Here is a 25,991-nt window from a genome sequence, read left to right on the forward strand (position 1 = left end):
CATTCCAACTGAGGACAAGCAGAGGCCCTCTCATCTTGGGGACTCCATATGGGTTGTGCTCTGACTTTTATCTCACTGTACCAATTTAAAATCTTTTTCTTCTTATCCTTATACCCTTCGTTCTTAGAGATGCTATTATTCTAAGGCATTACTCACTAAACTTCAGGCACACAAAATTTTAACCTCAAGATAGTTCTGACTAAAAACCTTGCCAATTATGGAAGAGAAAAACGAATCTAGGTAACTTGCTCAGGGTAGTATGGCTGGAGAGTGGAAGGTTACAATACAGTCCACACAGCCTTGAGATCCTCAAGTTGTGCTGTGAACTGCTGCCTTATCAGGTTATTGCCATGTTCCTAATATATGTTTCATCAAAAACTTAAAGGCTACTCAATACTATAGAAAGAAAATGTTTAAATCATGAGATGGAGAACAAAGGAGAAAATAAAACGAAGAGAATAGACACTAATCACAAGGTCTGGACTGAGTGCATAATACAGGTAACAGACAAGAACAGGACCAACCCAGACGGTTCATGTTCAAAACGAGCAGGTGTTTTCAGAAGAAAATGTGATAACAGAAGAGGCTAAGAAGATGGGATTAGAAATTTCCCTAAGAGTCTGGGTAAAATTTATAATGGATATTAAAATAGAAAATTAGGTCTGGTGTAGTGATTGCAAACCACTGCTCTCATAGGCAGTCTATGGCTCTTTCTTTTTTGAAGTTTGAGGACTGGATAAGTTACCATGAATATGTCATTTGGGCTATGGTTAGGATGGCCCTCCTTCTTATCTGCATCTGTGAGTTCAAAGGCTGTTGTGTTTAAATAAATTAATGTTATGATGGTGGTCTTTATAAACCATAAAATGTTTGCAACTAATTATATATGTATGATTTTAGCTAATCATATTTGGATATTGGTAAGAACTGGAGTACAATTTCCTACCTATACTAAAATATTCTTTCTAAAAATCATGAAGTCACTTAGAAAAGTAACAGTGCTTACAGGTCTGATGACAATATTTTCTTGAAAATATGTCAAATAGCCTAAATTGAACTCCCACATCTTTATTTGGTTTTCAGTGGAGGCAATATGCCTGTCACTTAATTTTGAGAACAATTATTTTTGAGTTTTTTGTCAGTAGTCTTTCTTCCATATCTTGTATAATTGTAGTTTCTCTGGCTTTTTCTCATCTATCTTATGTCTCAATCCTGTAATTATTGTTTCTTTCTAGATGAAAAAATGACTGTGTCCCTAACTATGGAAACTATTGGATTCATATTTATTACCGTAGAGTCAATACTATTGTTATGCATTTGTATCTAGAGTCTTGCTATGTAGACCAAGCTGACCTAGAACTCGCTGTGAAGTACAGATGATCCTCCTTTCTCAGCTTTTCAATATGCTAGGACCACAAGGTTGTACCATTGTTGGGAGCCGACTCCTAGCTGAAAGTGGCTATCATCTTTACAGCCATCTCGAGCCATATACCCTGACAAGAGACTTGTTTTCAGCAGCCTACAATAACTGAACACACTCTGATAAACATCTTGTTACACTGTTTAGTGCCCCCAGCTGCAAGGTGCTCCTGGTATCCATGGCTACAAGACAGGTGATATAATGGCTTCAGTTGAGCTTGGCCACGAGGCAAAGTCACGTGGTAAAGGGTATAAATACCCAGGATTTCTTTTCTATGTGTGTGAGGAGAATATAGAAGAAGAGAGGAGAATAAAGAAGAGACTTGAAGAGACTTGACCAGACTCTGTCTTGTATCTATCTTTTGTGTCTCTCACCCCTTTTTCGCCCTTCCTCCGTCCCCACTCACTCTCTTGCTAGACCCTGACCTACAGACCAGAACAACAGAACGGGCCATTACAATGTAACAGAACCGGCCGTTACAAAAGAAACGGTCGTTACATACCATCACACCCAGTCTGGCACCATTTTAAATCATGGACTAGTAATTAAACAATTTGTTATTCTAGTTTGCCTCCTCATAGAAATTATGTTCTTAGAGAAAATAGGAGTCAAAGCAAAAGGTAACAGGAATGCCTGTAACTCTAGTGCTAATTTCTCAGAGTTCAAAGTTCTCTGCTTTAGTTTGTGATTATCTTCCCCTAAGTAGTATGAGCCTGTTTAAACAATAAGATGAATCACTCTCTAAGGAGACCAAGAGAAAAAAAAAAGAAAAAAGAAATCTTAATAGATATCCTTCAAACCAATTAAAAATCTAGACTGCCAGTCTCTGGATGAACATTCCAAACCCATTTCTGCCATACTGCACAGGATGATTAACTTTATTTCCCTGTAATTTCTATAAACCCAATTGGATTGCCTGGAAGTTTGTAGTATTCATTTCGTTCTCCCAGACAATCTAGAACTTGAGAGACTGTCAGTGCTCTATTGTAAGAACACTATGTTCTATTTGTAAAATGGAATTCATGTGTGAAATCAAGCTGCCCTCCACCCATGCTCACAGCAAAGTCTTCGTCCCCCTTCAATAGTCTTTCCACCACTCTCATTGCTTTTCCCCTTCTGTTTGCTTCTTATAGTTTTCCCCATATTGGCATCGAATACATATTCTGCGTTCTTCTACTTCTCTTTCCTTAGTCTATCTCCAAATTCTTTGTTTTTTGAGGTAAAGAGAAGCATGGACTCCAAACCATAGAAGATAAGATTTCAATTGAGGTTTAGATAGTCATGTGCTCATTTCTAGGCAGAAGAGCAGCAGCTCTTGGGTGTGGAAGATGGAAGAAAGCATTGTTTCTGATTACTCCCTGGATGAATTGCATTGGAAGACCTCAGATCTTGTGCAATTGGAGGAATTTCTTTATTGAATCACTATTTTGGCTGGAGCTGCTTACTATTGTTATCTGTCAAACTTTGGCTTCAGTGTGAACCCAATGGGGAGAAAATCTTTCCCAATTAGATTGTGTTTGCCAGACTTGACTGTGACAGTAACTGAAGAAGGCACAAAAATACTGTTGAGGCCAGGGAGGAGTACAGAAACAAGGAAAAGAAAATTACTTACTCCTACATAAAAGCAATTTATGCAATGAATATTCATTTATTTTATCTCCTGTGTATTTAACATTTTACTTGTGCTGGGGATTATTCCCTTTTATAATCAGCATCATAATGTTTCCCATTGTATGCAATAAGGAGAATTAATATGTAATTTCTGAGCAGAATAAAATGATCATGACTGGCATCACAGATATCAAAAATCTTACCACTGTGCTCAGGTAATAGTAGACTTCAAATCAATCAGTTCACATGAGAAAGATAAAGACTGCTTAAAAACAACTTTCAAGCTCTCAAACTTCTTACAATGGTTTTTGTCAACCCATTTGCTCAGCTATAGAAGTTGAAATTTATATTTTATTGTGATGTAAACCTTTCTTGTTGTTGCCTAATTGTATATGAAGTAAATGTTTAATTATGGCAAACCTGAGGGATATTGTATCAAGGCAACTGACAAAGAGATTTTTTTCACTAAACCAAAACAAAATATCAACTGGCTTTCTACTTTAAAAATCATCACAATATTAATTACTTTAAAAGTCATATGAACTGTACAAATGCCAGATATACATTCAATTTGTTACTGTGCATATCTAATATTAATCTACCTAAAATTTCTCTTAGAAGCAAAGTGTTGTAATATGTGCCCGTAATATCAGAGAATGAGACTGAGGCAGGAGGAGCTCAAGTTTGAGGTCAGCTTGGATTTAATGAAAATTCCTTTCAAGAAAACATAACTAAGTTTTCCTAAAAATGCAGAACCCTACAGTACTACAGGTTGGCTAAGTACATCCTTGTCCCCATGAAATAAAAATATACCTTTGCATCTATAGCATGGATCTCAGATATATTTTTTTAAATTCTTCAAATATCGTAGGCCTCTCAGAAGATGTTATTAAAAGTCAATTGTGTATCTAGCATCATGCATAATAGGACAGCACATCTGCAAATATTTTAGATGCTATGATTGGTTTTCATTTTGTGGATGGATTTTTTCTTTAGGAGTTTGATGAGAATATAAGCAATCCAAAAGTACTTTGGAAAGGAATGAAGGAAAAAAATCTTCAAAACTTTGTGTTTATAATATAGCTTAAAGATGCGGAAAAGCTTAGCTTAAAATGATCCACTCAGCACTCACAGAGCCCCAGATCTCGAGAGGAGGATGCTTGACTACTTTTTCTTCCTGCAGTATTTGTTGCCTAAGCAAGTCTGTGGGTATACAGGCAGTGCTTATCCCTCCTACACAATCACTTCCCTATTTACAGCACTAACTCTCCATATACATACATAGGGCACTTGAGTTGCTAATTGTATTCAGCCACTTTCTCAAGTTCTCAGGAGTGGGGTCCACACACTACCTTCTAGCACATAAAACAGAAAATTATAGTTCATCATGACTGTTTTCTCCAAGTACAAACCTATTCATAAGGAATGTTTGGCACTCATGACTTTTCAAAAGGTTTTTGACCCAGCATAGAACTCCATAACACTTATGCTCACAACTAACAATGTAAGTTATTTTTATAAGTCTTATTTTGCCAGAAGATAAGGATAAAAACATTGAAATGGGTAAAATCACCCTTCACTATTCATGTGAGGAGGTTATCCTCCTTCATGGACCCCTTCATGGATGAACAAAAGGCAAAGATTATGTTGGAGACACAATAAGCATGTTTTCCTAACAAACTGAATGATTTCAAAAGTTTGACCTGAACAGTTAAAACAGTTAAAACCTTTCATACAATGCTAGTTTTATAAAAACTTTATATCTATTTTAATTATGATAAGAATTTTCTTCAATCATAGTAAATGACAGTTATGTCCTGGGCATATGAATAAAGCTTAAATTATTGTTAAAGTAATCATGTCTAATTTTTTTTTTGCTAATGTGCTACTCATCCATTTAAAAGCATAAGCCAATATAAAGCATGGAGATTGATGAATTTTAAAAATAAATGTGTCCTTGCGGATTAAGCGTTACATTCATGGTAGCAACCCATGGCAAATGTATGCAGTCACATTTGCTTATTTCACTAGTCATATCAGGCACTCCTCAAGAATCACGTGAACTTTCTGTCAGATTAGGCATTATAAACACAACCATCAACCTTCCACGGTACTAGCAAAGATGATCAAGTTCCTATATATTCACTCTAGAACACTCATAGGATGTTCAACCATATATAGTACATTCAAAGGAAGAGCTTGGGCTCACTGAAATCTGTTAGGATCTCTTACTAAAAAGTCAGTCTCCTTCTAAGCATGTTAAATTCAGTAAACCAAGTCCAGCGTTGACAACCCAAGGGCTATGAGATCTAAGCTCAGGTTTATCATTGGAGTTACAAGGCTATTTAATAGTTTAAGTAAAATTCAAAACTGTTAGTACCATAGGATACAAATACAATATACAATAATGATAAGCTGGGGGAAATGCAGTCTGGCCAACATCCCAGTTTTGTTTCTAGTTTAAAACTTTTATTCATATTGCTAAATTTTTCAGAACATTTATTACTTCAAAGATTATAACTCAGAATTCAAAAAAAGCATTTTTGTGACTCCTTTGACAAACCTCTATCTCCAGAAATATTTACATTATAATTCATGACAGTAGAAAAATTACAGTTTGAAGTAGCAATAAAAATAATTATATGGTCAGGGACATGACAACATGAAGAACTGTATTAAAGGGTCACAGCATTTGGAAGGTTGAGAACGATGCGTTCAAAGGGTTACATGCCCTATTTCTTAAAAGTAAATATATCTTATTAATCAATTTGGTCAGATATGGATGCTCCTGTCTTTAGACCTAACATTTAGGAGGCAGAAGCAGGAGAAATGCTCTGAGTTCAAGACCAACAACAACCTACTTAGTGAGTCTGTCCAGGCCAGACATTTTACAAAGTGAGACTCTGTCTCAACCATTGTAGCAACTATTTTTTAAGCTTTAAAATTTACTACTATTAAGTAGTCTATAATCGAAAAGAGTAGTTAAGGTGAAAGAGAAAGCAAAGGCAACAGAATAGTAGAAAAAAAATAAATTGGGAAAAGGTGTTTTCCAGTGATGTATCCCTTTCAATATGAATCATGTAACCAACTTGTGAGAGGAAAATGATTTCCTTAAAAAAAAAACAAAAGGTCTTATCAAGGTCAAAGGAGAGCACAAGGAACCAAACAAAGTAACAAAGGCATGGCTTTGGTTCCATTTTCCTATGCTGATATCAACTGCTGAAAATTAGGAAGCAGCACCTGCACGGACCACACAGATTTTATTTTAAAAGCAAAACAAGATACATGCTGGGTGGGGATATCAGCTGGCAGGAAGTATATGAAGGAAATTTAGCAGGACAATGAAGACATTCTGAGTTCTGTGAATCATTTCTGTTTTCTTTATAATCATGCTAGCCAAAGAACAAGACTTGTTGGGTGCACAGTGGAATAGTTAGGTCTCAATAAAGAGATTGCCAGATTAGTCTGCAAACTAAACTAAATGTTCAGCAACTGTACAGAATTTTGCATGAAACAACTTGCTATCAAAGCAAGATTTTAAAACTGGACTGATTTTTAAATATTTCAATGGAGAAGCTAAAGGCACTGTCTTTTTCTATCTTTATGTGAAGACTTAATGTTTCCTAAGCTATCTCTTTCAAAGCCTCTGGGAAGATTTCTTGAGAGTTCTATATTCATCACCTTAGGAGAAGGAGCTATTTGATTTCTTACAAGTAAAGAAAGCCTGTTGAAATGGAGGTGGCAGCCCAGAGCCCTGTGTCATCAAACAGTCTGTATTTGAACATTGACTTCTGCTTAGTTTTAGCGTGGGCAAAAGGTGCAACTCTGTGCTCTCTAGGTGTAGCTTATTTAAATTAGTGAAGCCTTTCTCTCTGTAAAACTCAAGTTTCCCAAGCTACATAAAATGTGTACCATTGCGTCTCCAGCTTCCAGAACACAAAGCTTTCTAAGTTTCATCACCTTTCCTATTACTGAATCATGATGTAATTAGTTTATACAGCCTAAGAAATCATTGACATGATATTTATATTTCAAATCCATTTTTGTTTTATTAATCTTATAATTATATCTTGGGGTTTGTTTTTTATTTGTGTTCTGTAGATAAAAGTGGCAGTTGGGATTTCATATGGAAAAGCATCTAGGATATTTACAAGGACATTTAATGTAAAAATAATTATTCCTTTGGTTGTAAACATATCAGATGGGACTCATAAGTTTCTACCTTTCTCTCACATACTTCTTGAAATAGAATTAAGCAATCAAGCATACATCTTCTTAGCTGGCTGGGCATGTTAGGTTGCAACATGTATGCCAAGTTTTTTGTTTTATTGTTTTCTTGTTGTTGTTGTTATTTTTGTTTTTGAGGCAGAGGTGAGTAGATCTTTGTGAGTTCAAGACCAGAGTGGTCATCACAGAGAGCTCAATGTCTGCCAGGGATACACAGTGGACTCTTGTCAAGCAAAACAAAGTAAATAAAAATATATCACATTTTAGTAAAGTTCACATTGTATTGATTTCATCAGGGAAGAAACTATAATGTCATGATGTCTTTGACTTAACTTTTGTTTCATCTTTTTATTCTTATGTCTTGACTTAAATTGTGATATGGGAAATTATTTACATGTTAATGTTAGTACTTTTTGGTTGAGGTCAGTATTGTATATTTAAAAATGAAATATTTAAAAATTTTCTCCTTGAATTCCATCTGTCTTACTAAACATGTCAACAAATTTGTATGTGTTTTGACATTGTATCTGTTTCAAACTCAGCACAACACACAAGAAAGTGCGTGAAGGAGGGCAGTGAAATGAGATGGGTGTGATTCCCGAGTAGTTCAAAAATAGGCATGGCAGATACAACAACCAAAAACAAAACATATACTGCAACCAAACTAACAGGACAACTTGTCATGTAGCTTTCCTTTCTTAAAATCCAAAATTTAGGTTTCTCTTAGATGTCTGCTTTGGAATAATATCCATCAACAAGAGCCCACAGTAGCCCACAGAAACATCCAATACAAAAGGAGAGCAGCTCCTCCTACCTCCATCTCCAGATCCCGATCCTGCATCTGGGAAGGAAAAAAGAAACCAGTTCATATTTGCTTGAAAAACATATTAAACAATGAGTTTTCAAGGATAGGCTTCCTCTCTTGTTGCCAGTCTTATCGGTTTGAAACAGGGTCTGTGTAACCCAGGATGATTTGAAGTTTGTTCCCCCTGCCTTCTCCTCCTGACTGTGGGGAGCACAGGCTGCACCATCAACTTGCTCACTATAGCAACACTAAAATGTCATTGATGTGAAAACTTGTAGCATTTATTCTGCTAATACACAGTTTTCTTAATTTAATTTAATTTCTACTGATATAATATATAAGAAAGATATCATTTTTCTTCTTAAATTTTATGAAACTTGTCATACAGCTTTGGGGAAAGTCCTGCTTGAGCATGGGAAGTCCTCCAAGCTTTAATTTTGATCAGGCTGAATTCGGAGACTTTGACATGATGAGATGCTTCTATCACTGCATCTTCTCACGTCGAACAGCGTGTGTGGTAAGGCTTGTTCCTGTACATTGCTTATAAACAAAAGAAAGTAAAGGGAGCACTTTTGGGGATGAGGGGCTGATTGATACCACACTGGCTGAGGACTCCATCTTCAGCTTACTTGTCCTTTGTGCTTACAATGAAACAGTGTCTAGGAGATATTGGCACAAAAACACCTCCTGCACTGTTTCCTACCCTGCTTCTTCGTGCCTTACCTTCCAAGCAACTACAACATATAGATACAACAAAGGCATCTCTTTCTGAGAACACAGATTCCAGAACTACACAGTGCTCTGGTCTGAGTCAAACTTTTGAGTTTCTATCTGTTCCTAAATGTAGACATTATCCTTTCTCTGCTTATTTCTTTGAATTCGAAAGATATCTCATTGTACATTTCACTGTTAATTCTAGGAAATAAGACAACATTGGTAGCCTCCTTCAGCCATGCTGTTACTATTCTACATTGGAATTGCACCCAGGATTCAAGACATACATAAAAATCCCCCTGTATGAGTTTTTCTTTTGTGGTTTAGTTGAATTAATGTAAAACATTTCTTCTTCTTGCTGGGCTCTTTGAGATCTTGTGGAGACACACTACATAGAATGCCCAGGGGGATAAAAATTCACAGAGCTGATACTTGTCGGAGAATGGGTCAGTCTATAAAATGTGTCCCCCTCTGTGGAATTAACAGTGGAGCAGCAGTGGAACAGTAAGTCTTGGTAGCAACTCAGAGTAACTAACACTGTATTATACAAGAATGTCATTTCATTCATTAACTACCATCATGACTGATCATATGACTTTGGACCATATCCTTTACCTAAAGACAATGTAACAGTTTACAATATATAAAGAGCTATATTAATATATATTAATAACATATATTAATATATTATTAATAATATTAATATTAACATATATATGGACATGTGTTAAGAATAAATGTATATTCTTATATATTTATATACTATATATTAAAATATAAAAATATTATTAAGTATAAATATATTTAAATATGTATTTCTTAATAAATATATGTTTCTTAACAAATACACAACCAACTTAGGGCTGAAATCCTACAGTTTGAAGCCAAATCAGGAAAATACTCCACCAGTTAAAACACATTCGTTAGTTACAACACTGCTTCTTTGGGGTAGAATAGTGCATGAGTGGCCAACATTTGCTAAGTTTCCTCTGAGCATACTTTCATAGGTAAGATTTTAATTGGCTTTGAACTAATTTGAAAGCTTACTTCACTGTTACTTTTATTCAAAGGGACCAAGTGGTAGCTGTCCTGAATTTGGGCTATCACATCTTGTCATATGCTTACAGCATATGAAGTCTATTTCTCATTTCTTACTAACATCAGGAACTTCCATCAGGCAGGACCCTCTTGTGATGCTTGTCCCTCTAAATTTGATTATGACACACATAAAGCGAATAATACCCATGTTTACAGGCTCCAGGTTGCTAAATGACAAGCAGAATCTTAGACAGTCTTCCTAAAGTTATTCCTTCTGTTTAAAAAGTAAATAGTAGCTTATTTTAAATATGTGAGCACAGTCTGGAGTACAATCATTAAAATGTTGAGAAAACATTTTGCCTATTGATCTTTAGGATTTTGCGTTAATATATATGATTGAGAAAAGTCAGGGAGAAAATAGGAGTGTTTAGGATTTTATTTCCCACGTTTCTAAAACTTCAAGAGATTTTATCCACATGATTAGTGATTGATTTGACCCAGATTAAATAGCTAGTGGAAAAAAGGAGGCTAGATGGGAAAATGGTCACTGTAGTCAACAGCATCATTATGAAATACTTATGGAAAGCTTTAACATTTTCTCAATTGTGGGATGAGTCATCATGGCAAGCCAGAAATAAATAGACTAAGAAAGTTGCAGTTAGGCAGATACATCTTGGCAAGAAAGGGATACTATTGGACAAGAATCTGGGCTCTTTATCAATTCCATTCTTGCAAGTCAAGACGTTAAGCTGACAGTGAGACTGGCTACAAGGAGCCACATTCTGGATTAAAAAAAATTCAATGTTCTCCAGTAGCTTATTCCCAGAGAACACAACTTCCCACCTCCACTCAGTGTCAAAGAGCATTAAAAATAAATAGGAAAATTATGAAGAAAAGTCAGAACCTCAATTTATTTGCTGTCAGGCCTGGCTAATCACTTGGTTTCTCCATCACCGCTCAGACCAAACGTTTTTAGATTCACTAGTCAACAGAAGATGAATTCAGCTAAAGTGGCTGACTAATTAAATCCTGCAGAAATCTAAGTATGCAAATGAGGTAAGGACAGCTTCTTCGATTGTGATTAAATTTTCTACTTGGCTAAGTATTTATTTTCATAGTAAAAGCAGCACACTGGGGACTAACATGAATAGACTTGAATGAATCAGGCTGTGTAGACTGACAGGACCTCAGAGGTTGGGAGAAAGGATACCATTTTTGGTACCAGACGCCATTTGCCACAACCATAGTTCCTGGACCAGTGGTTATGCCTGTTTTCTACCTGCTGGTCCTCACTGGGTGATGTACACGTTACTCAGCTGCCCTCCTGGATCAGCATCATAAACAAAGCTTTGTACTGCTCTCTTCTGTAGTCACTAAAACCTTCCTGAGGGCCAAAGGTTCCATGTATTTCCATTAGTTCTAAAGTAGTTGATCTTTATTGTTTTGTCCTTTGTTATGGATGAGTGATTTATTTTCATAGTTTGTTTCTTAGTGCTTTCTCTTATGCCCCAATCGCTACTCTTAGGCTGGCCTCTGGTTCTCTTCCTGCCGTATGACCTGCACACTTGCCTCCTCTTTTACACACAAAATTTACTCCATGCCAAGCAGCAATGACCTGCTCTGCCAAATCTATACTGACCACAGGCACTGTGGCTTGCCATCCTGACCATCATCCAGATAGGTCATTCATATCCAAGGGCAAAGAATCATTCAGAAAAGACCCCCTTACAGCCAGACCAAAATCAAAAGACTGTATCACTGTAGCTGAAAAATTTTCCTGGTTCATTATCCTCTGCTCTTTTTGGAAACTGTGATAATAAGCAGTAGACCTTCAAAGATCAATCACTGCTAACTGTAAGAAGACTGAAGACAGTCTTCCAAAGAACCTAAGACTTTGTTCTTACTCATCGTACACCTTACCCCAACAAACAACACATATTTCTCATGTTACAGCGTAAAATAGAAAAACCTGTTATCCAGAGAGACTTTTTTACAGAAGATTTCCTAACAATATTTTGGTTTTTTTAAAGATTTATTTATTTATTTATTTATTTATTTATTTATTTGAGTACACTGCCATCACTGACTTCAGACACACCAGAAGAGGGCATCAGATCCCATTACAGATGGTTGTGAGCCACCATGTGGTTGCTGGGAATTGAACTCAGGACCTCTGGAAGAAAGTCAGTGCTCTTAATCCCTAAACTATCTTTCCAAACCCTATTTTGTTATTTTTGAAAGAAGTTTTCCTATTGAATTATCATTTTTTCCTGAACTATGAACTTCCAGAGAGTTTTTGAAAGTAGCTATAGAGCTCCTGATGTGTTACTGTTTATTTAGGACAGGTGCTTAAGATGCCCATACCTAAGCTGCACTTGGTTCCACTTTAAAGCATTGCCTTCCTAAGTAGGCTTTGCCTAACTGTGTTTTCTTCGAATCTGTTGTTGCTTTATTTCTCTACCTGTAAGTTTCTAGGTTGTAACACACACACACACACACACACACACGCACACACACACGCACACACACACGAGGGGCGGGGGCGAGAGGGAGGGAGGAAGAAGTGGAGGGAGGGAGGGAGAATAGGAACAAAATGTAGGGAAAGAAAAACAATCAAACAGCAAAATTAAACAATCCTGAAAAGCTAAAAAGATTGCGGATTTCCTTCCTTCCCTTCCTTCCTTCCTTCCTTCCTTCCTTCCTTCCTTCCTTCCTTCCTTCCTTCCTTCCTCCCTCCCTCCCTCCTTCCCTCCCTCCCTCCCTCCCTCCCTTCCTTCCTTCCTTCCTTCCTTCCATCATTCTTAGAACAACATAAACAGAGAGTGCTGTAGAATCTGAGTTTAACTGTGTCAGAAAGACAGATGTTAGTGTAAATTATTCACACTGCCAATGCATTCTTCAGTATGATCTGCTAAGTGGTAACCAGCACATTTTACTGTTAAAATCTAACATTAGTGCCTCCACAAAAATACTTGTTAACTTCAAAACTCCAACCTGCAAAGGTATACTCTAGAAGATAGCCCTATTTCTCAAAGGAACAATCAACTGAACAAACGGAAACTTTATCTATAAATTTGGTATGTGGGTACTCAACTCAGATTTCTAATTATAATTAATTCAACCGTCTGTACTTCAGTAAACAACATATGTATTTAAATATACCAGTTGTCAATTGATGCATTTTCTGTCTTTTACAGACATATTTAAAATAAAAAAAAATCACAATGCACAAAACTGATATACAAAAGAATAAATGGAATCCCAAGTCCATGCATGGGAAGATTTGTTGTTGTTGTTGTTGTTGTTGTTGCTAGTGTTGTTGTTGTTTTTTGAGCTAATAGGATACAAGAAGCCATTGGACTCACAGTCCATTTCAGGAACAGGCGTGCATACCTGTAGCACAGGATCCTTCTGAGACCACAAGTATCTCACTCTGCTGTTTGCAGGCAGCTTGCCTCAGGTAGCATTCATTCTGGTAGCTCTCTCCATTGGAACCACACACAGGCACGTAATCACTGTTACACTGAGGGACAAAGAGAGAAGAAATAAACACACAAACAAAAAATTGCTGTTGTTATTGAATCCTGCATTCCTTAAACATCCTGAACCCAAAGAACAATTTTCAAAACAAAACCACATCTTTTGGTTTTCAGTGATCTCAAGTTGTTGCTTTGTAAGTGCCTGTCACTGAAAGATACACAAAGTCGATGTCAAGTGGACCAATTGGTCTTTTGATTCAGAGAGAGGCAATACAAGTATCTAAATTAATTAGCTGATTCCAAGAAAGTGAATGGGCCATTAGCAGACAAAAGATGTAACAACAAACATACCACTATTATTTAATTGTTTTCCTAAGCTATTCTTGCTAAGTTCTTAGGGTGAAAATAAACAACTCAGCCACGTCAAGTTATTAAAATCAGGCTGAAGGCTATCTCTGTTGGCAGCAGAAATATTTGGCTAAAATTTCAAAACTATAATAACAAAATAAAATATCCAGATACTCCTTGGTTATTACTTTTTATTGAATTTTAATCTTGATAAATTAAGGAATATTCAGATAAGATGGATTTTCTTATTACTTTTTAATCATTAAATCTTTGGATATTGATAAAGACAAAGTACAGAAGCAAGACTTTGAAATATAGAGGGAAAACTCTGACCAGTGATACACTTTATATCAAATTTGTCGAATATTTCAAACTATCACGATTCATATGTGTTTGAGAATGAGAAACACTCAGTTCTAGAATAACCTCATTACCAAAAACTACATATTTTTACAATGAAAATTAGACAACCTACTGGATACTGCCATCAGATTATAATCACACTCTAAGGCATTAGAGATACTTGGCTGTGTCCTATACCTGCTAATTACACCAGGATGTGATTATCTGCTGATTACTACTACTGATGCACTTCATTGTTTAATTATAACAAATGAAATGATCAAGATGATTATTTATCAAGGCTTGCCTATGCCAGAAACACAATAAGGAAAACCATGCATGCAGATACATGTGAAAATGCTTTTCTGTTTACTACTGTTAATTAAAATGTTTGAACTTTTGACGTGCTAGAAATTTACAATTCATACAAAATAAATCAGCAGCCTATGCAGGTAGCAAGAAAATTTTGATACGCATGTCTATATTTTTAAGAGTCTATCACATGTAAATTTTAACTGAAGGATTTATGCCAAATAATAAAAAATAAAACTGGCATTAGGTAATAATTTAATCGACAAAAGGTTGAGACATATTTTTATGCCATGATTTCTTATATTATCTGTGCCCTTTTATTCACAATTACCTGTTTAATCCTCTTTTTTACTTTTACATAATAAGAGCTTAGTCATCCTTTAAATTTACTCATTTATGTACTTATTTTGTATATGTGTACATTTGTGCATGTGCTTGCTGTCACACGTATGATTTGTGCCTATGTGTACAGGTTAGATGTTGACAGCAAGTGTCTTTCTCAATCTCTTTTTTATCTTTGAGTCAAGACTCCTCACTAAATTTGTAGTTCCCAGATTCATCTAAGCTGACTGTCTCGAAAGCTCCTGCGACTATCCCGTGCCTGCCTCTCCATGCTGTAACATAGATGTGCACTGTGGTACCCATACTTTTACATAGGAAATGTGAATTAAATTCAGGTCTTCATGTTTCCACATTAATTACTTTATTTTCTAAGCCATTTCTCAGTCCTCCACCCAGATAATTTACGTGTAATACAAATCAGTGCTCTCTAAATGGAAGGCACATGAATCTTGCCCTTGATCTATCACTGAATAATTTAAATACTAAATTTTGCTAATTGACATTTTTTCAGACAGCAAATCCAAATTTTATGGGATTCATATTATGATGGTTACAATTGCTAACATCATGATTTACTACATATTTTAGAAATCTTCATCTTTATTTCTATAATTAATATTCTGGATACCTGGTATTCATTTAATAATTCTATTCCATAGGTATACTGTTGGTTCATAGACTCGGCATATTTATATAGCTGCATATGGAATTGATTTGATTCTGATCTTTGGTAATGTATTGCTATTATTTAACTAAATAGCAATCCTCTTATATTAGGTAACACCTATGGACTGGACATCTGGATGAGCACTCCGTACATGTACATTTTTTTGAAATTATATTTGATTAGTCACAACTATAAGACAGAGTATCTCCAGTGCTCTTCAGGGCAAAAACAACATAAAAATGACAGTGATGTTTTGAATTTTCCAATGAGAAATATTAAAGGAAAAAAGAACAAATAAAAGTGGTGAGAGTTTCATATTATTCATGACCAGGAAGACAAATGGATGGTCAAGTATTAGATAAATGTGCAGTGTTCAGGACCTGAGACAGGAGAATGAACTTTTGGGGGTTCACCAAGCTACGGTGGTATCTGATGATTGGAGGAGAGAAGAGGAGGAAGGAAAGAGCTAGTAATAATAGACAATAGACTGCCTTACCTTCTCATTAGACACATGATAGCGAAAATACACGTATATGACTGTTTTGCTTTAGAAAGTTTGTCAAATAGAGGGCTAGTGGATGGTTCAGTGAGATAGTGCGTTATTATCTTTGTCACAATCCTGATATACATCTTAAAATAGCGAATAAACTGATGAAGTGCTCATGTCATTTCTGGGGGATGCATGCAGTAAGCCAAATGTGAACAGTGCTTAAAACAGAGCTGCCAAGTTCCATGCAGAAGCCAAAAGGGGGATTTGTGAGAGCTGAGAAGAGCTTAGCTGCAGATTATCAACACAACGGTTTTTGGCCCTTGGTACCATGACTTACACTCATTAAAACGGAAACCACAAGAGGACAGAGATACTCTTAGTCACTTACACTCAAGGGTGGATGACTAGTTCTGTTTTTCTTCTGTCTCTCACTGTCTTTATATAGGTGATGGTATGCTGCTTAGTATTTAAACTTTTGTGGGTTTCTGAAGTGATGAATTGAGATACATGGAGAATTACACAGATTTAAGAGCACAAGTTTCATTGCGAACACCACCTATTAAATGGAAATTATCTGACATTCATGGCTTATTTTTAATAGCAGGATTACCACCTGGCATTCACAGTGAAGTACCATGTTTTCAGAATTAGAAAACAATGAAGCTGTGGTGACCCTCTGTATTAGAATTGGGAAACTGCCTCACTGAAATGCACCGAGTTCTTGAAAATGGTTGTGGGCAGTCATGACATTGTTTGCGGTCTGAATAAGGGGAAAATAGATGTTTAGTCACCGACTAAAGACTGCAAAGTCGTCTAGTTAACAAAAACAAAATTAAGTCATGGTTATAGTTAAGTCTATAAGTGTCTGTGTTATATAAACTTCTAAGTGGAATTTGTGATTCCATTTTCCTTATGATTTTAAAAAATCTGAAGTTTATTTTCCAGATATGTGATTTCAATAAAATGACTTTATCCCTATGGTTCCACATTGCTGAAGACACTCATACACTACCTTCATGGATTCAACAACTTGGCCAGGGAATAAAAAGATGAAAAATTTGTCTTGTGATTAAATGCTTGTTTGGCTAGTATGGCTTTTAAAGCTGAAAATTCAGCATCTCAAAACTATATGTGACTTAAGTTTTATCTATCGCCAGCACCTTCCACAGAGTCTGGCATGGAGAAGGTTCTCAACAGATGTTAAGTGAATTCTGTTATATTCTGTTGTCAAAGGCAGAGGAAGAATGGCTCAAGATATAAAATAATACTTTTTCATAAGATAAAATGTTTAAAAATCTACATGTGTTGCTGTCTGATCTTTCCAAAAGTAACTTTTATTTCTTCAGAACAACATCTTGCATGTATTATGTTGGTGGTTTTTTAAATGGGAAGGTCTTTGACTGTGGTGGACGTGACTATAACTCTCCATGTTAGATCATTAAAGAACATGGATTTTACTTGGCTTCTCCCTTTTTCTGGATGCTTGCCCTTTAAACCTAGCCATTGCACTACGTCAAAGCCCAAAGTACCAAGTAGTCCAAGCAAAGATTCAGACAGACGTGGAGAGAAACCAAGCTCCACAGATGATTGTCAGACATGAATTAGAGCCCTGAACTGAGCATGCCATGAGTTACCTCCCCTTAACCATGACAACAGAGAGTGAAGATAACTGGTTCTGGGAAAAATTTTGAGCAGCAGTAGTAACTGAACATTTTAAGATATAAAACATAGTTTATTTAATGCAAATATTTAATATCTAAATTGGAAATTTCTTGAGAAAGCATAAGGTTGCCTCATATATTAAACTTATAAATTATCATTGATCATTGTGGGACCAGTACTAGGAAGAACTGTATCTCTTTCTGCCTCCCTTCCCACCTTTTACCTTTCTCTTGTTCCTTTGTTTATTCATCTATTGTTCTTCTATTCCCTCTCTCAGCTTTTTTTCTTTCTTGTTTTACAATTGATTTATCAGGTTGATTAGTGTATCTTTTGGTATTATGTAAGAAGATAGGAGGCCCAAGATTGCATCACATTGTAAACTTTTATTTTATTATCTAAGAATTATTTGTAGAGGTTTAATACTCCTTATGAAACATGTTTAGAGACACAGCATTTGAGATCTTGGCATTTGTGGAATGACAGAATAAGACAGACTAGACTTCACCTTTTAAGCATCTATACAAAATACTCCCAGTCAGAAACATTTATAAAGTTCAAAACATTTTAAACATCATGATGGATTTCAGACTATTTCAAAATTTGGATTTCTGGGTTACAGATGTTCCACTGATATTGGTTTGATTATTAATTATTGTCTATAATAAACTGACATTGCTATTGTGTTTTGACTTTTTATTTGAATACTTAGTAATATTGAAAAATTATAATTGATGAACTTAAATATAAATATATCGTTTGGTTTACTGTGTTTCATACTCTAGAATTATGACTTACTTAATTGGAAACTATATTAATGGCCATAAATTTCTTCATCTTATAAACAGTGCAAAGGATCTGGGGATGTATCTCAATGGTAGAGCCCTTTCCTAGCACATTCAAGGTCTTGGATTATGTCACCAGCCATGCAGAAGGAGTAAGAAGAGAGGGAAAAAAGGAGGAAGGATGGAGGAAAGGAAAAAATAGCGAGCCAGCTAAACAAAATTATCTAACTTAGTTATAAGAATTGAATGAATTTTGAAAAGTAGAAATTAGTGTATTTTAAAGTATCTAAGGGAAGTCAGATTCATAAAAGTTCATTTTAGTGTTTCAGTAATAATACATATTGAAACATACTATAAGTTATGCAGAATATGCACATTTATGTTTGATGTTGATCTCACATCCAGAAAGACTAATGTACATCCAATTTTAAATATAATAACTCATGCTTATATCTGAATATGCACAAGAAACAGAAATTTAGGATACTACATAGAAGAGATTTTCAGATGCCTTCATTTTTATCAGATAGAAGGGGAGAAAATAGAATAAAATACAAAAAAAAAAACTGGGAAGAAACTAGTTCAAGGAGCTCCTAGATTAACATGGTTCATCCCATGCAAATTGTGCAATTTACCTAACTCTCACCTTGGTTTAGACATTCAATAATTCTGATACATATATAAAGTCTAAATTTACTACTAGAAAGATGTCTTTTTTTCCTCTTAAAATACTGACTATTGTAAAATTCATTAATATCAGGATAATCCAGTAGGAATAAAGAAATACATTTATATTTCCTATTCAAATTTTCATTTATTGTTCCCAACCTACTCCACAATTGCTTAATACATACTGGCTGACCAATGTATGAAAAGCACAAATGTCTTGACTGATAAAATTCTCTGTGGCAGATAAAAACCAAACACAGTTTTTTTTTTTAATAAGAAAATGATAATGCTTCCATTTTGCGCATTTACCCATTTTGAAGTATACTAGTTTCTTTTATTTCTTCCAGGTGAAATAACAGAAACACAAACATCTCATTTGAGGAATGTTCTTTGTGAACCATTGTATGCTACTTACAAGTTTACTTACTGTATCTATCCCTGGCTACAAAAGTAAGAGAAATTTATGCAAATCACAAAATTAGAAAAAGGGCTATAAAATTTTATGGGCGTGACTTCTCCAATTAGTTTTCCCAACCTCTTTGGTTATCATTTGTAAAAATTATAAATTGGGAATTCCCATGCTCTGCTTCCTTCCTGTAGCTTCTCACTCACTGTGGTGGAGACCTTAAAAGTTGATGCCACATGCACTGATGCATCTCTAAAGCCATGGCAATGTCTTTGGCCACTATAAGCTACCAATAAGCTTGCTCTGTTTCTCAAAAAGGAGGAAAAATGCGCTAGGAGCTTTTATCTTCTCTAAAAGTATCTCAATACATATTTAAAGGTGAATTTTCTTATCTGCCTCACCAAGATGTTGGGTTAAGTCCTCCATATTCACTTTTAATCCAATCTTCAATATTGTACATTAAATCAGATATTTAAATATGACTGTTTCTATGTTTTCAGTAACTTTCATTTTTTTTCTTGTAATTTTGGAAGTATCCCTGATCTTGTTCATAGTTTTATTTATATGCATATTTCCTGTCTCAACTTAAATTAGATGTCAATGTTTGTTGTTAAATGTAATTCAATAGTAATTAAGTGAAGTATAAGTTACTAGCTCAACATCCAAGTTATTTGAGGCTATATATTATTATATGAATATTTTGAAAAGAAACAAACTCTATTAATTTTCATAGTGGAAACTAGGATAAATAATTATTGTAATGACAACAATGGCAGTATCATTTTGAATTAATTTTAACAACTTTGATGATAATTTCTTTGTAAAAGTATACTTTTCTAACTGTTGAAAACCTCTCTGACACATGAAAATGTCTGCTGTTCTCCTGCTTATGAATCAACATGAGGCTCCATGTGCTCATATGAATTCTGAGGAGACTCTGTAGTTGTTTAATGTGCTATTTTCAATATCTTTAATGTATACGAAGTTCATCATTTCAAACTGGCACAGTAGTTTTGGAGTGACCTTAATAGAAGTTAACATAAAATTCTATCATATTGACAGGATAAGGAAACCAAAGCCCATTAAAACAAATAATATAGTAATAATAATGACAACTTGTGAAGAACAAAAGTACAAATTCACACTTGTTAGCCACTGACTACTTTAACAATTATCCTCAGTTAACTGATCTATAAAATGAACACACAAATGGCTTAGGAAGGTGTATCTTCCATCCATATCTAAAAAGTAGAGCCTGAAGCTTATCCACTATCAGTGGCATTTTTTTGACTAGGTCATACACAGGCCTCTGTAAGGCATATGTCATCTTGACATCAGCTTGCTTTTTTGGCAGTACTTTTATTTGATGCTAGCCTCCCTTTGAGTCTGTACAGTTATAAATTGTCAATGATGGGTTGTACAAGAAGCTCACTGCCTTGCAGCCTCTTTAATGAATTGAAGATACAAATATCAGATATCTTACCTTGAACTGACAGACGCAAGTCACAGTGTCTCCAATCCTTAAACATTCCCCGTCAAATTTACAGGTGTTGGTATCGCACAGGAAGAGATCATTTTCTCTGTCATCATAACCTCGTTTAAAAAGAATGTTCCAGTCACTTCAAAATGTTATAATTTTTAAAGAGAACTCTATTGTGTGGCATGAACAGAATTTTCCTAAAATTTAATTCCAACAGCCACAAGTTTGCCTTCGACTAATAACCTCAAAATCTAGTGACCAATAATAATTCATACTTTTACAACTTTATTTTCCTAGTAAATTCTCCTTCAGTATCATCTTTTGAGCATGCTTTCACAGATTTAGTTTAGACTAATAGTGATTGTGTGAATGGAAGTTTGATACTTGCTTCTCTGCTTTCTTATTACATTTTTTCCTCACTAAGTAGGGAATTATCAATGACTCAGTATCAATATTTAGGAAAAGATTTGGTGATGGTCTTTGGATGCCATTTTAATATTTCTCTGTCTTCAATTGCCTTTTGCTTTGAGATCTGAAATGACCCTTATTTACAACTTCTCCAGACAAAGAGGAAGCAAAATCTCAATAATAAGGATAAACAGACTTGGTGTTTTCTGTGAAGGTCTCTCTGGTTCAAAGGATGATTGATCACCTTCAAGTTAACAGGGATGGGAGGGGGCTGCCAAGTTCTCCCCAACCTTCCTAGAAACACAGTTCTTCCTTTTCAGTTAGTGCACACAGCTTTGAGATACCTGGCTCATATGCATTTCTTCATTGTCGACGTCATATTTAAGCAAGTTGTTCCTAATACCAGTATCAGTTAGGAATGAAACAAACTAGTCATGTTGGACTATGAATATATCAACATTAGCTATGATCAAATCTTAAGGATATTATGTTCCCAAGTGGAATTTATTCTTTTAAAAATAGCATACATGAATGCAGAAACCAAGAATAAGTTAGAGACATAAAATGCCAAATTTAGAAATTACCAAAAGCAGAACCAAGTCAATCTACTGACCCAAATATAATAGGACTGTACATTTCACCTTGTCTTAACAAAGGTTAAACTGGAGTGGTGCATATTAATTAATTGACTCTTAGGATTTCTATTAGTCTTCCCTTAGACTTGTGCATGCCTCCACCTATAAGTTATACTTAATCACATCCTCTCAAAAGTTACACACACTTCCTTTCACTTACACATCTCCAAAGGCCACCTTATTCAAAGACAGACTTAATTGCGAGAGGATTTTATTTACATAAAATTAAATGTTATAAACACACTTGCGCATAAAAGGAGACCAGACTAGACCATGGGGAAAATGCCCATGCATGTTTATAGAGTTTAAAATGCCAAAGAAATCACACTACTATTCTTCAGGTATACTAAAGTCTCTGATACTGAAATGTAAAATCAGCCAGGAAGAGTGCAGTAACTATGATCTTTGGATCCCTTTTAATTAGAGGCTTCAGTAGCACGCAGCTGTCAAGCTTTAGTATTCTGATGGAGACTGAATGAGTAAGAGGACTGCCTGACAATGAAACCCAGTGCAGAAGTGAAGGGGTTGGAACCCTCCGCCACGGTAGGGTCACTGTGTTCTCAGAAGAGAGTCTATCAGCACTGGGGCATGCCCATTCTGGCGTGAGGGCGGGGGATCTGTGATTGCTTCTTTCTCAACTTCTCTCCTCCACATAGGAGCTTGGGGAAGCTTGGATGGGCATCCTTACAAATCCTTACAAAATCAACCTTTTTCAAAATCAATGGCGTTTGCAGCTAAAGAAAGAGAGAAGGGAGTGAGGGGGGTGGGGTGAGAGAAGAAAGGGAGGGAGAGAGAGAGGGTGCACTAAAGAAAGCGAGAGCTAGGGAGGTATAGACAGAGCAAGCTAGAGAAGAAAGGGGGGGCTGCAGAGGCAGAGACAGAGACACTGACTCTGTCCCTGGAAACTTGCCTCAGAATTATCTATGACCCAGTGCTGACTAGAAAACCCCTGCATTCAGAAACACTTTCGGCAGGAATTAACTGTTTCCTTGCAGTCATCATTTGATTTATTGCTTTCTCGATTGTTCTTTCTCATAAAGTTATTTCTCGCACATTCAGGCTAGACTTTTTTTTTAAACGATGGAAAATATTCTGCGTTAGTGTTTCCTCCAGGATCGAGAACCCAGAAAACTACCTCTTTAGTATTTCTCTAAATCCTCCAATTTGAGGAAGGCAAACATCTAAGGTTCCTCAGACCTGTACTTTGTTCCTATCCCAGCACGCCCAGCCTTAGCTGAAGCAGTTCTCAATGTTTTTCAGGATTGAGGTAGAAGTCCTGGGTTTCAGGCAGTGGCTGGACAGACGCACGGGAGTGGACAGGTCTGCTCAGGTTCCGCGCTTCTGAGAGGTGAAGGAGTAGAGGGCTGAGGGTCTGGACTTACCGGAGCAGTTCCAGCCAGTGGGCGTTTGGCAGTCACTTAAGGAGGTAGGGAAAGCAGCGAGTTTCACCGGGCGGGCTATGATAAGCAGCGTCACGGGCAGCAGCAGCAGCCAGCAAAAGCCCTCGCAAAGTGTCCAGCTGCTGCACTGCCGCGGGGACTCCCACAGCACCATGACTACTTCGCGCAACTCTGCAGCAACCAACAGCTTCTGAAGAACACGGGATCGCAGGAGCCAGGCAGCGGACTACAGAGCATCCCGCGGACCGCGGCAGCAGAGGAGGGGGCGGCGGCAGGGATAGCGGGCGTTGAGGCTGCGGTCAAAGGAGCGCATGATCTCCGGAGTTTCAGCAACATCCAGTGACCGGGCTCAGCCAGCGGAGCGAGAGGATAGTCCGCTGAGAAGCTGAGCCCCAGATGCGGGGAGCTACTGCCATAAGGAACAGGGTCTGGGCAAAGGAGGAACAGGAGACAGAAACCAGGTTGCAGAGAGGAGGCGACCAACCGGCCGAAGAGAGGAGCGCGACCAGATTGGGTGGAGGGACAGTCACAGCGCTCCGCAGCCCGGCCGCCGCCTCTCGCGCTCTGCCGCCCGCATCCCTCTGGCGTTTGGGAAGCAGCAGGTCCTTAGCCCGCCCGGGGTCACGTGGGAAGCAGCAGTCGGACTCTGATTGGCGGAGCGGGATGCAGGTCCCGGGAGGGAGGGGTCGGCGAGGAGGTGCAAGGAGGAGGCAGCCACTGATGCCACAGATGGGCTAGCTCTCTAGGCTCTAACCCGAGTGGGGCTAGGCGGGGATGGCTCCTGGGAGAAGCTCAGGCTGCAGGGCGGCTACTCCCACGCTTTTTCATCCCACTTGCCTGGCTGCTCTGCTCCAGGACGCCCCCTATTGTGAGCAAGGTTCGGGCTTGCGCCTCTCTTCCGTGCGTGACCCCGGGCTGCCAGCACCCATTGCGGCTGGGTGGCCTTGTCTTCCAGCTGGATGTGGTGGGGGTGGAGTAGGTGGAGGACCCGCAGGCACAGGGCAATAGGGGAAGCAGGTAGGGAGCAGAGGGCATCCCGCCGGCGCCACCGGGCCAGGAAAGAAATCCAGGCTGGGCATGTCCTGGTAGCATAAGAAGCATAAGGATGTTTCTCTAGGCGGTGGCAGAGAAAAGAGGGCGAGAGGCGGCAGTGCGAGAGCCGAAAAGCTCTGAAGGCTTAAAGCAGCAGCAGCAGCTAGCTCCCCAAGCAAACCCGACGGTGCTAGCCAGTCTGGTGCAGCCAGTTTCGCTGCCTCTCCCCAGTCTCCACGTGCCTCCTATCCCTTCTAGGCTCTCTGCAGCTCAGCCATGCTAGATTTGATTCCCTCCCCAGCGCTCTCCGGTAAGGTACAGACCGTAACCTATTTGTGTGGTTGTCTAAAAGGTTCAACCAAATGTGCTTAGAAGGTCAATTTTGGTCCGGACAGGAGGCTGGAGGAGCAGCGAGAGGCTTCCTTGGATCCAACCTGAGAATGGGTTACAGGGCGAATCCACAGCGAAGCGGCATCCCGGAGGAGAGGACTTGCTTGGAGTGCTCAGGCGGTAGACCTGGGCGCTTTACACCGTGTCTGAGGATCACCGGCTACCTGGGAGAGGCAAGGGAATCTAGCCGGGCAGTAGTCACTGCCTCCACTTGATTCTCCTTCGCCGCCAGCACTAGGGAAAGAGCAGAGCGGTACCCTCCTTCCTTGTACTGCGCTCCATGCAGTTAGACACACTCTTTAGCTTAATGGCATGTTAGGTCTCAGGGCCCAGAGCTTCCCGGGACAAGGATAGAGAGAAGAGTCAGTCTCCAGTGACTCAGGTCACTACTGCAATCACAGGGTTCTTGATGCCTTGCACCAAAGAGGTTTCCTTTTGAGTGATCAATCAGTTATTTAGGGTATGTTTTTATCCACATTATACATATATACTCCTGCTCTATTTCTCTCTCCCTTCTCCTTTCCCGCTCTCTCCTCCCTTTCTTTCAAAAGCTTTCCCCTTTTTCTTTTTTAAAATTTCCTTGTATCCCCCTCCCATAACCTCCTGAATCTTGACTAAGCATCGTTTGATAGCATCTAACAAGCAATTAGCGAGCTTTACCAATCACTCAAAAGAGGCACCAATAGACTTTGAAAGGGGCTCTATCTATCCTCCGCAGACAGCACCAGAAAACAAACTGTGCCAAAGCAGTCTCTTTAAGTACTGTAACCTCCAACCTCTTCCCACTCCCTTGCTTTTTAACTTCGCCTTTGTGAGACATGATCCCACAGCACCTCTGAGCCTCAAAGCCACCTCTCTCTTTCTTCCTCTATGTGAAACCCTTCCCTTTATCTCACATCCCGCCTCCCTCCCAAGACTACCTTTCCCCTCCCCCGCCCACCTCTAAAGATTTCTGAATCTTGGTGTCTCTTGCCCCTGGCAAATAAGCCGCCGCAGATCTCAGCGTTCCAGTCAATGGCATCTCTCACCAGCGAAGACTCCATTAACACAGATCAATTTGACCAGACGTTGGAGGCATCAGAAAAATCGGTTTTTAGATGTAGCAACTGAATTGTTGAAGGTAAAGGAATGCCCAGAAGATGGAGCTGCCAAAGATATCGCAAAAACAAAGAAACAGAGATTCCTTTCAGCCGAGCCTGCGACATACATTCAAGCTTAATGCAGATCTAGCTGCATCAACCACACAGTACCAAGTGAGGATTTGGAATTTTCCACACCAAGACGTGGATCAGCGATCAGCAACTAATCAGGCTTTTGAACACAAACCCCTCT

General features: G+C 37.9%; 1 protein-coding gene across 1 annotated transcript in view; it reads right to left on the minus strand.

The window, feature by feature from the left end:
* Positions 1-23,820, minus strand: part of Tmeff2 (transmembrane protein with EGF like and two follistatin like domains 2) — a 253,052-nt gene extending 229,232 nt beyond the window's left edge. Inside the window, exons 1-4 of the mRNA XM_028765682.1 lie at positions 23,220-23,820; positions 20,798-20,907; positions 13,209-13,338; positions 8,073-8,099 (exon numbers count right to left, since the gene is read on the minus strand). Coding sequence (XP_028621515.1) covers positions 8,073-8,099; positions 13,209-13,338; positions 20,798-20,907; positions 23,220-23,391 — 439 coding nt within the window. The 5' untranslated portion in view covers positions 23,392-23,820. The remainder of the gene's footprint in view (positions 1-8,072; positions 8,100-13,208; positions 13,339-20,797; positions 20,908-23,219) is intronic.
* Positions 23,821-25,991: the final 2,171 nt, after the last annotated feature.

The sequence above is a fragment of the Grammomys surdaster genome, unplaced genomic scaffold (assembly GCF_004785775.1).
Source record: "Grammomys surdaster isolate TR1022 unplaced genomic scaffold, NIH_TR_1.0 165, whole genome shotgun sequence".
Classification (NCBI taxonomy): Eukaryota; Metazoa; Chordata; class Mammalia; order Rodentia; family Muridae; genus Grammomys; species Grammomys surdaster.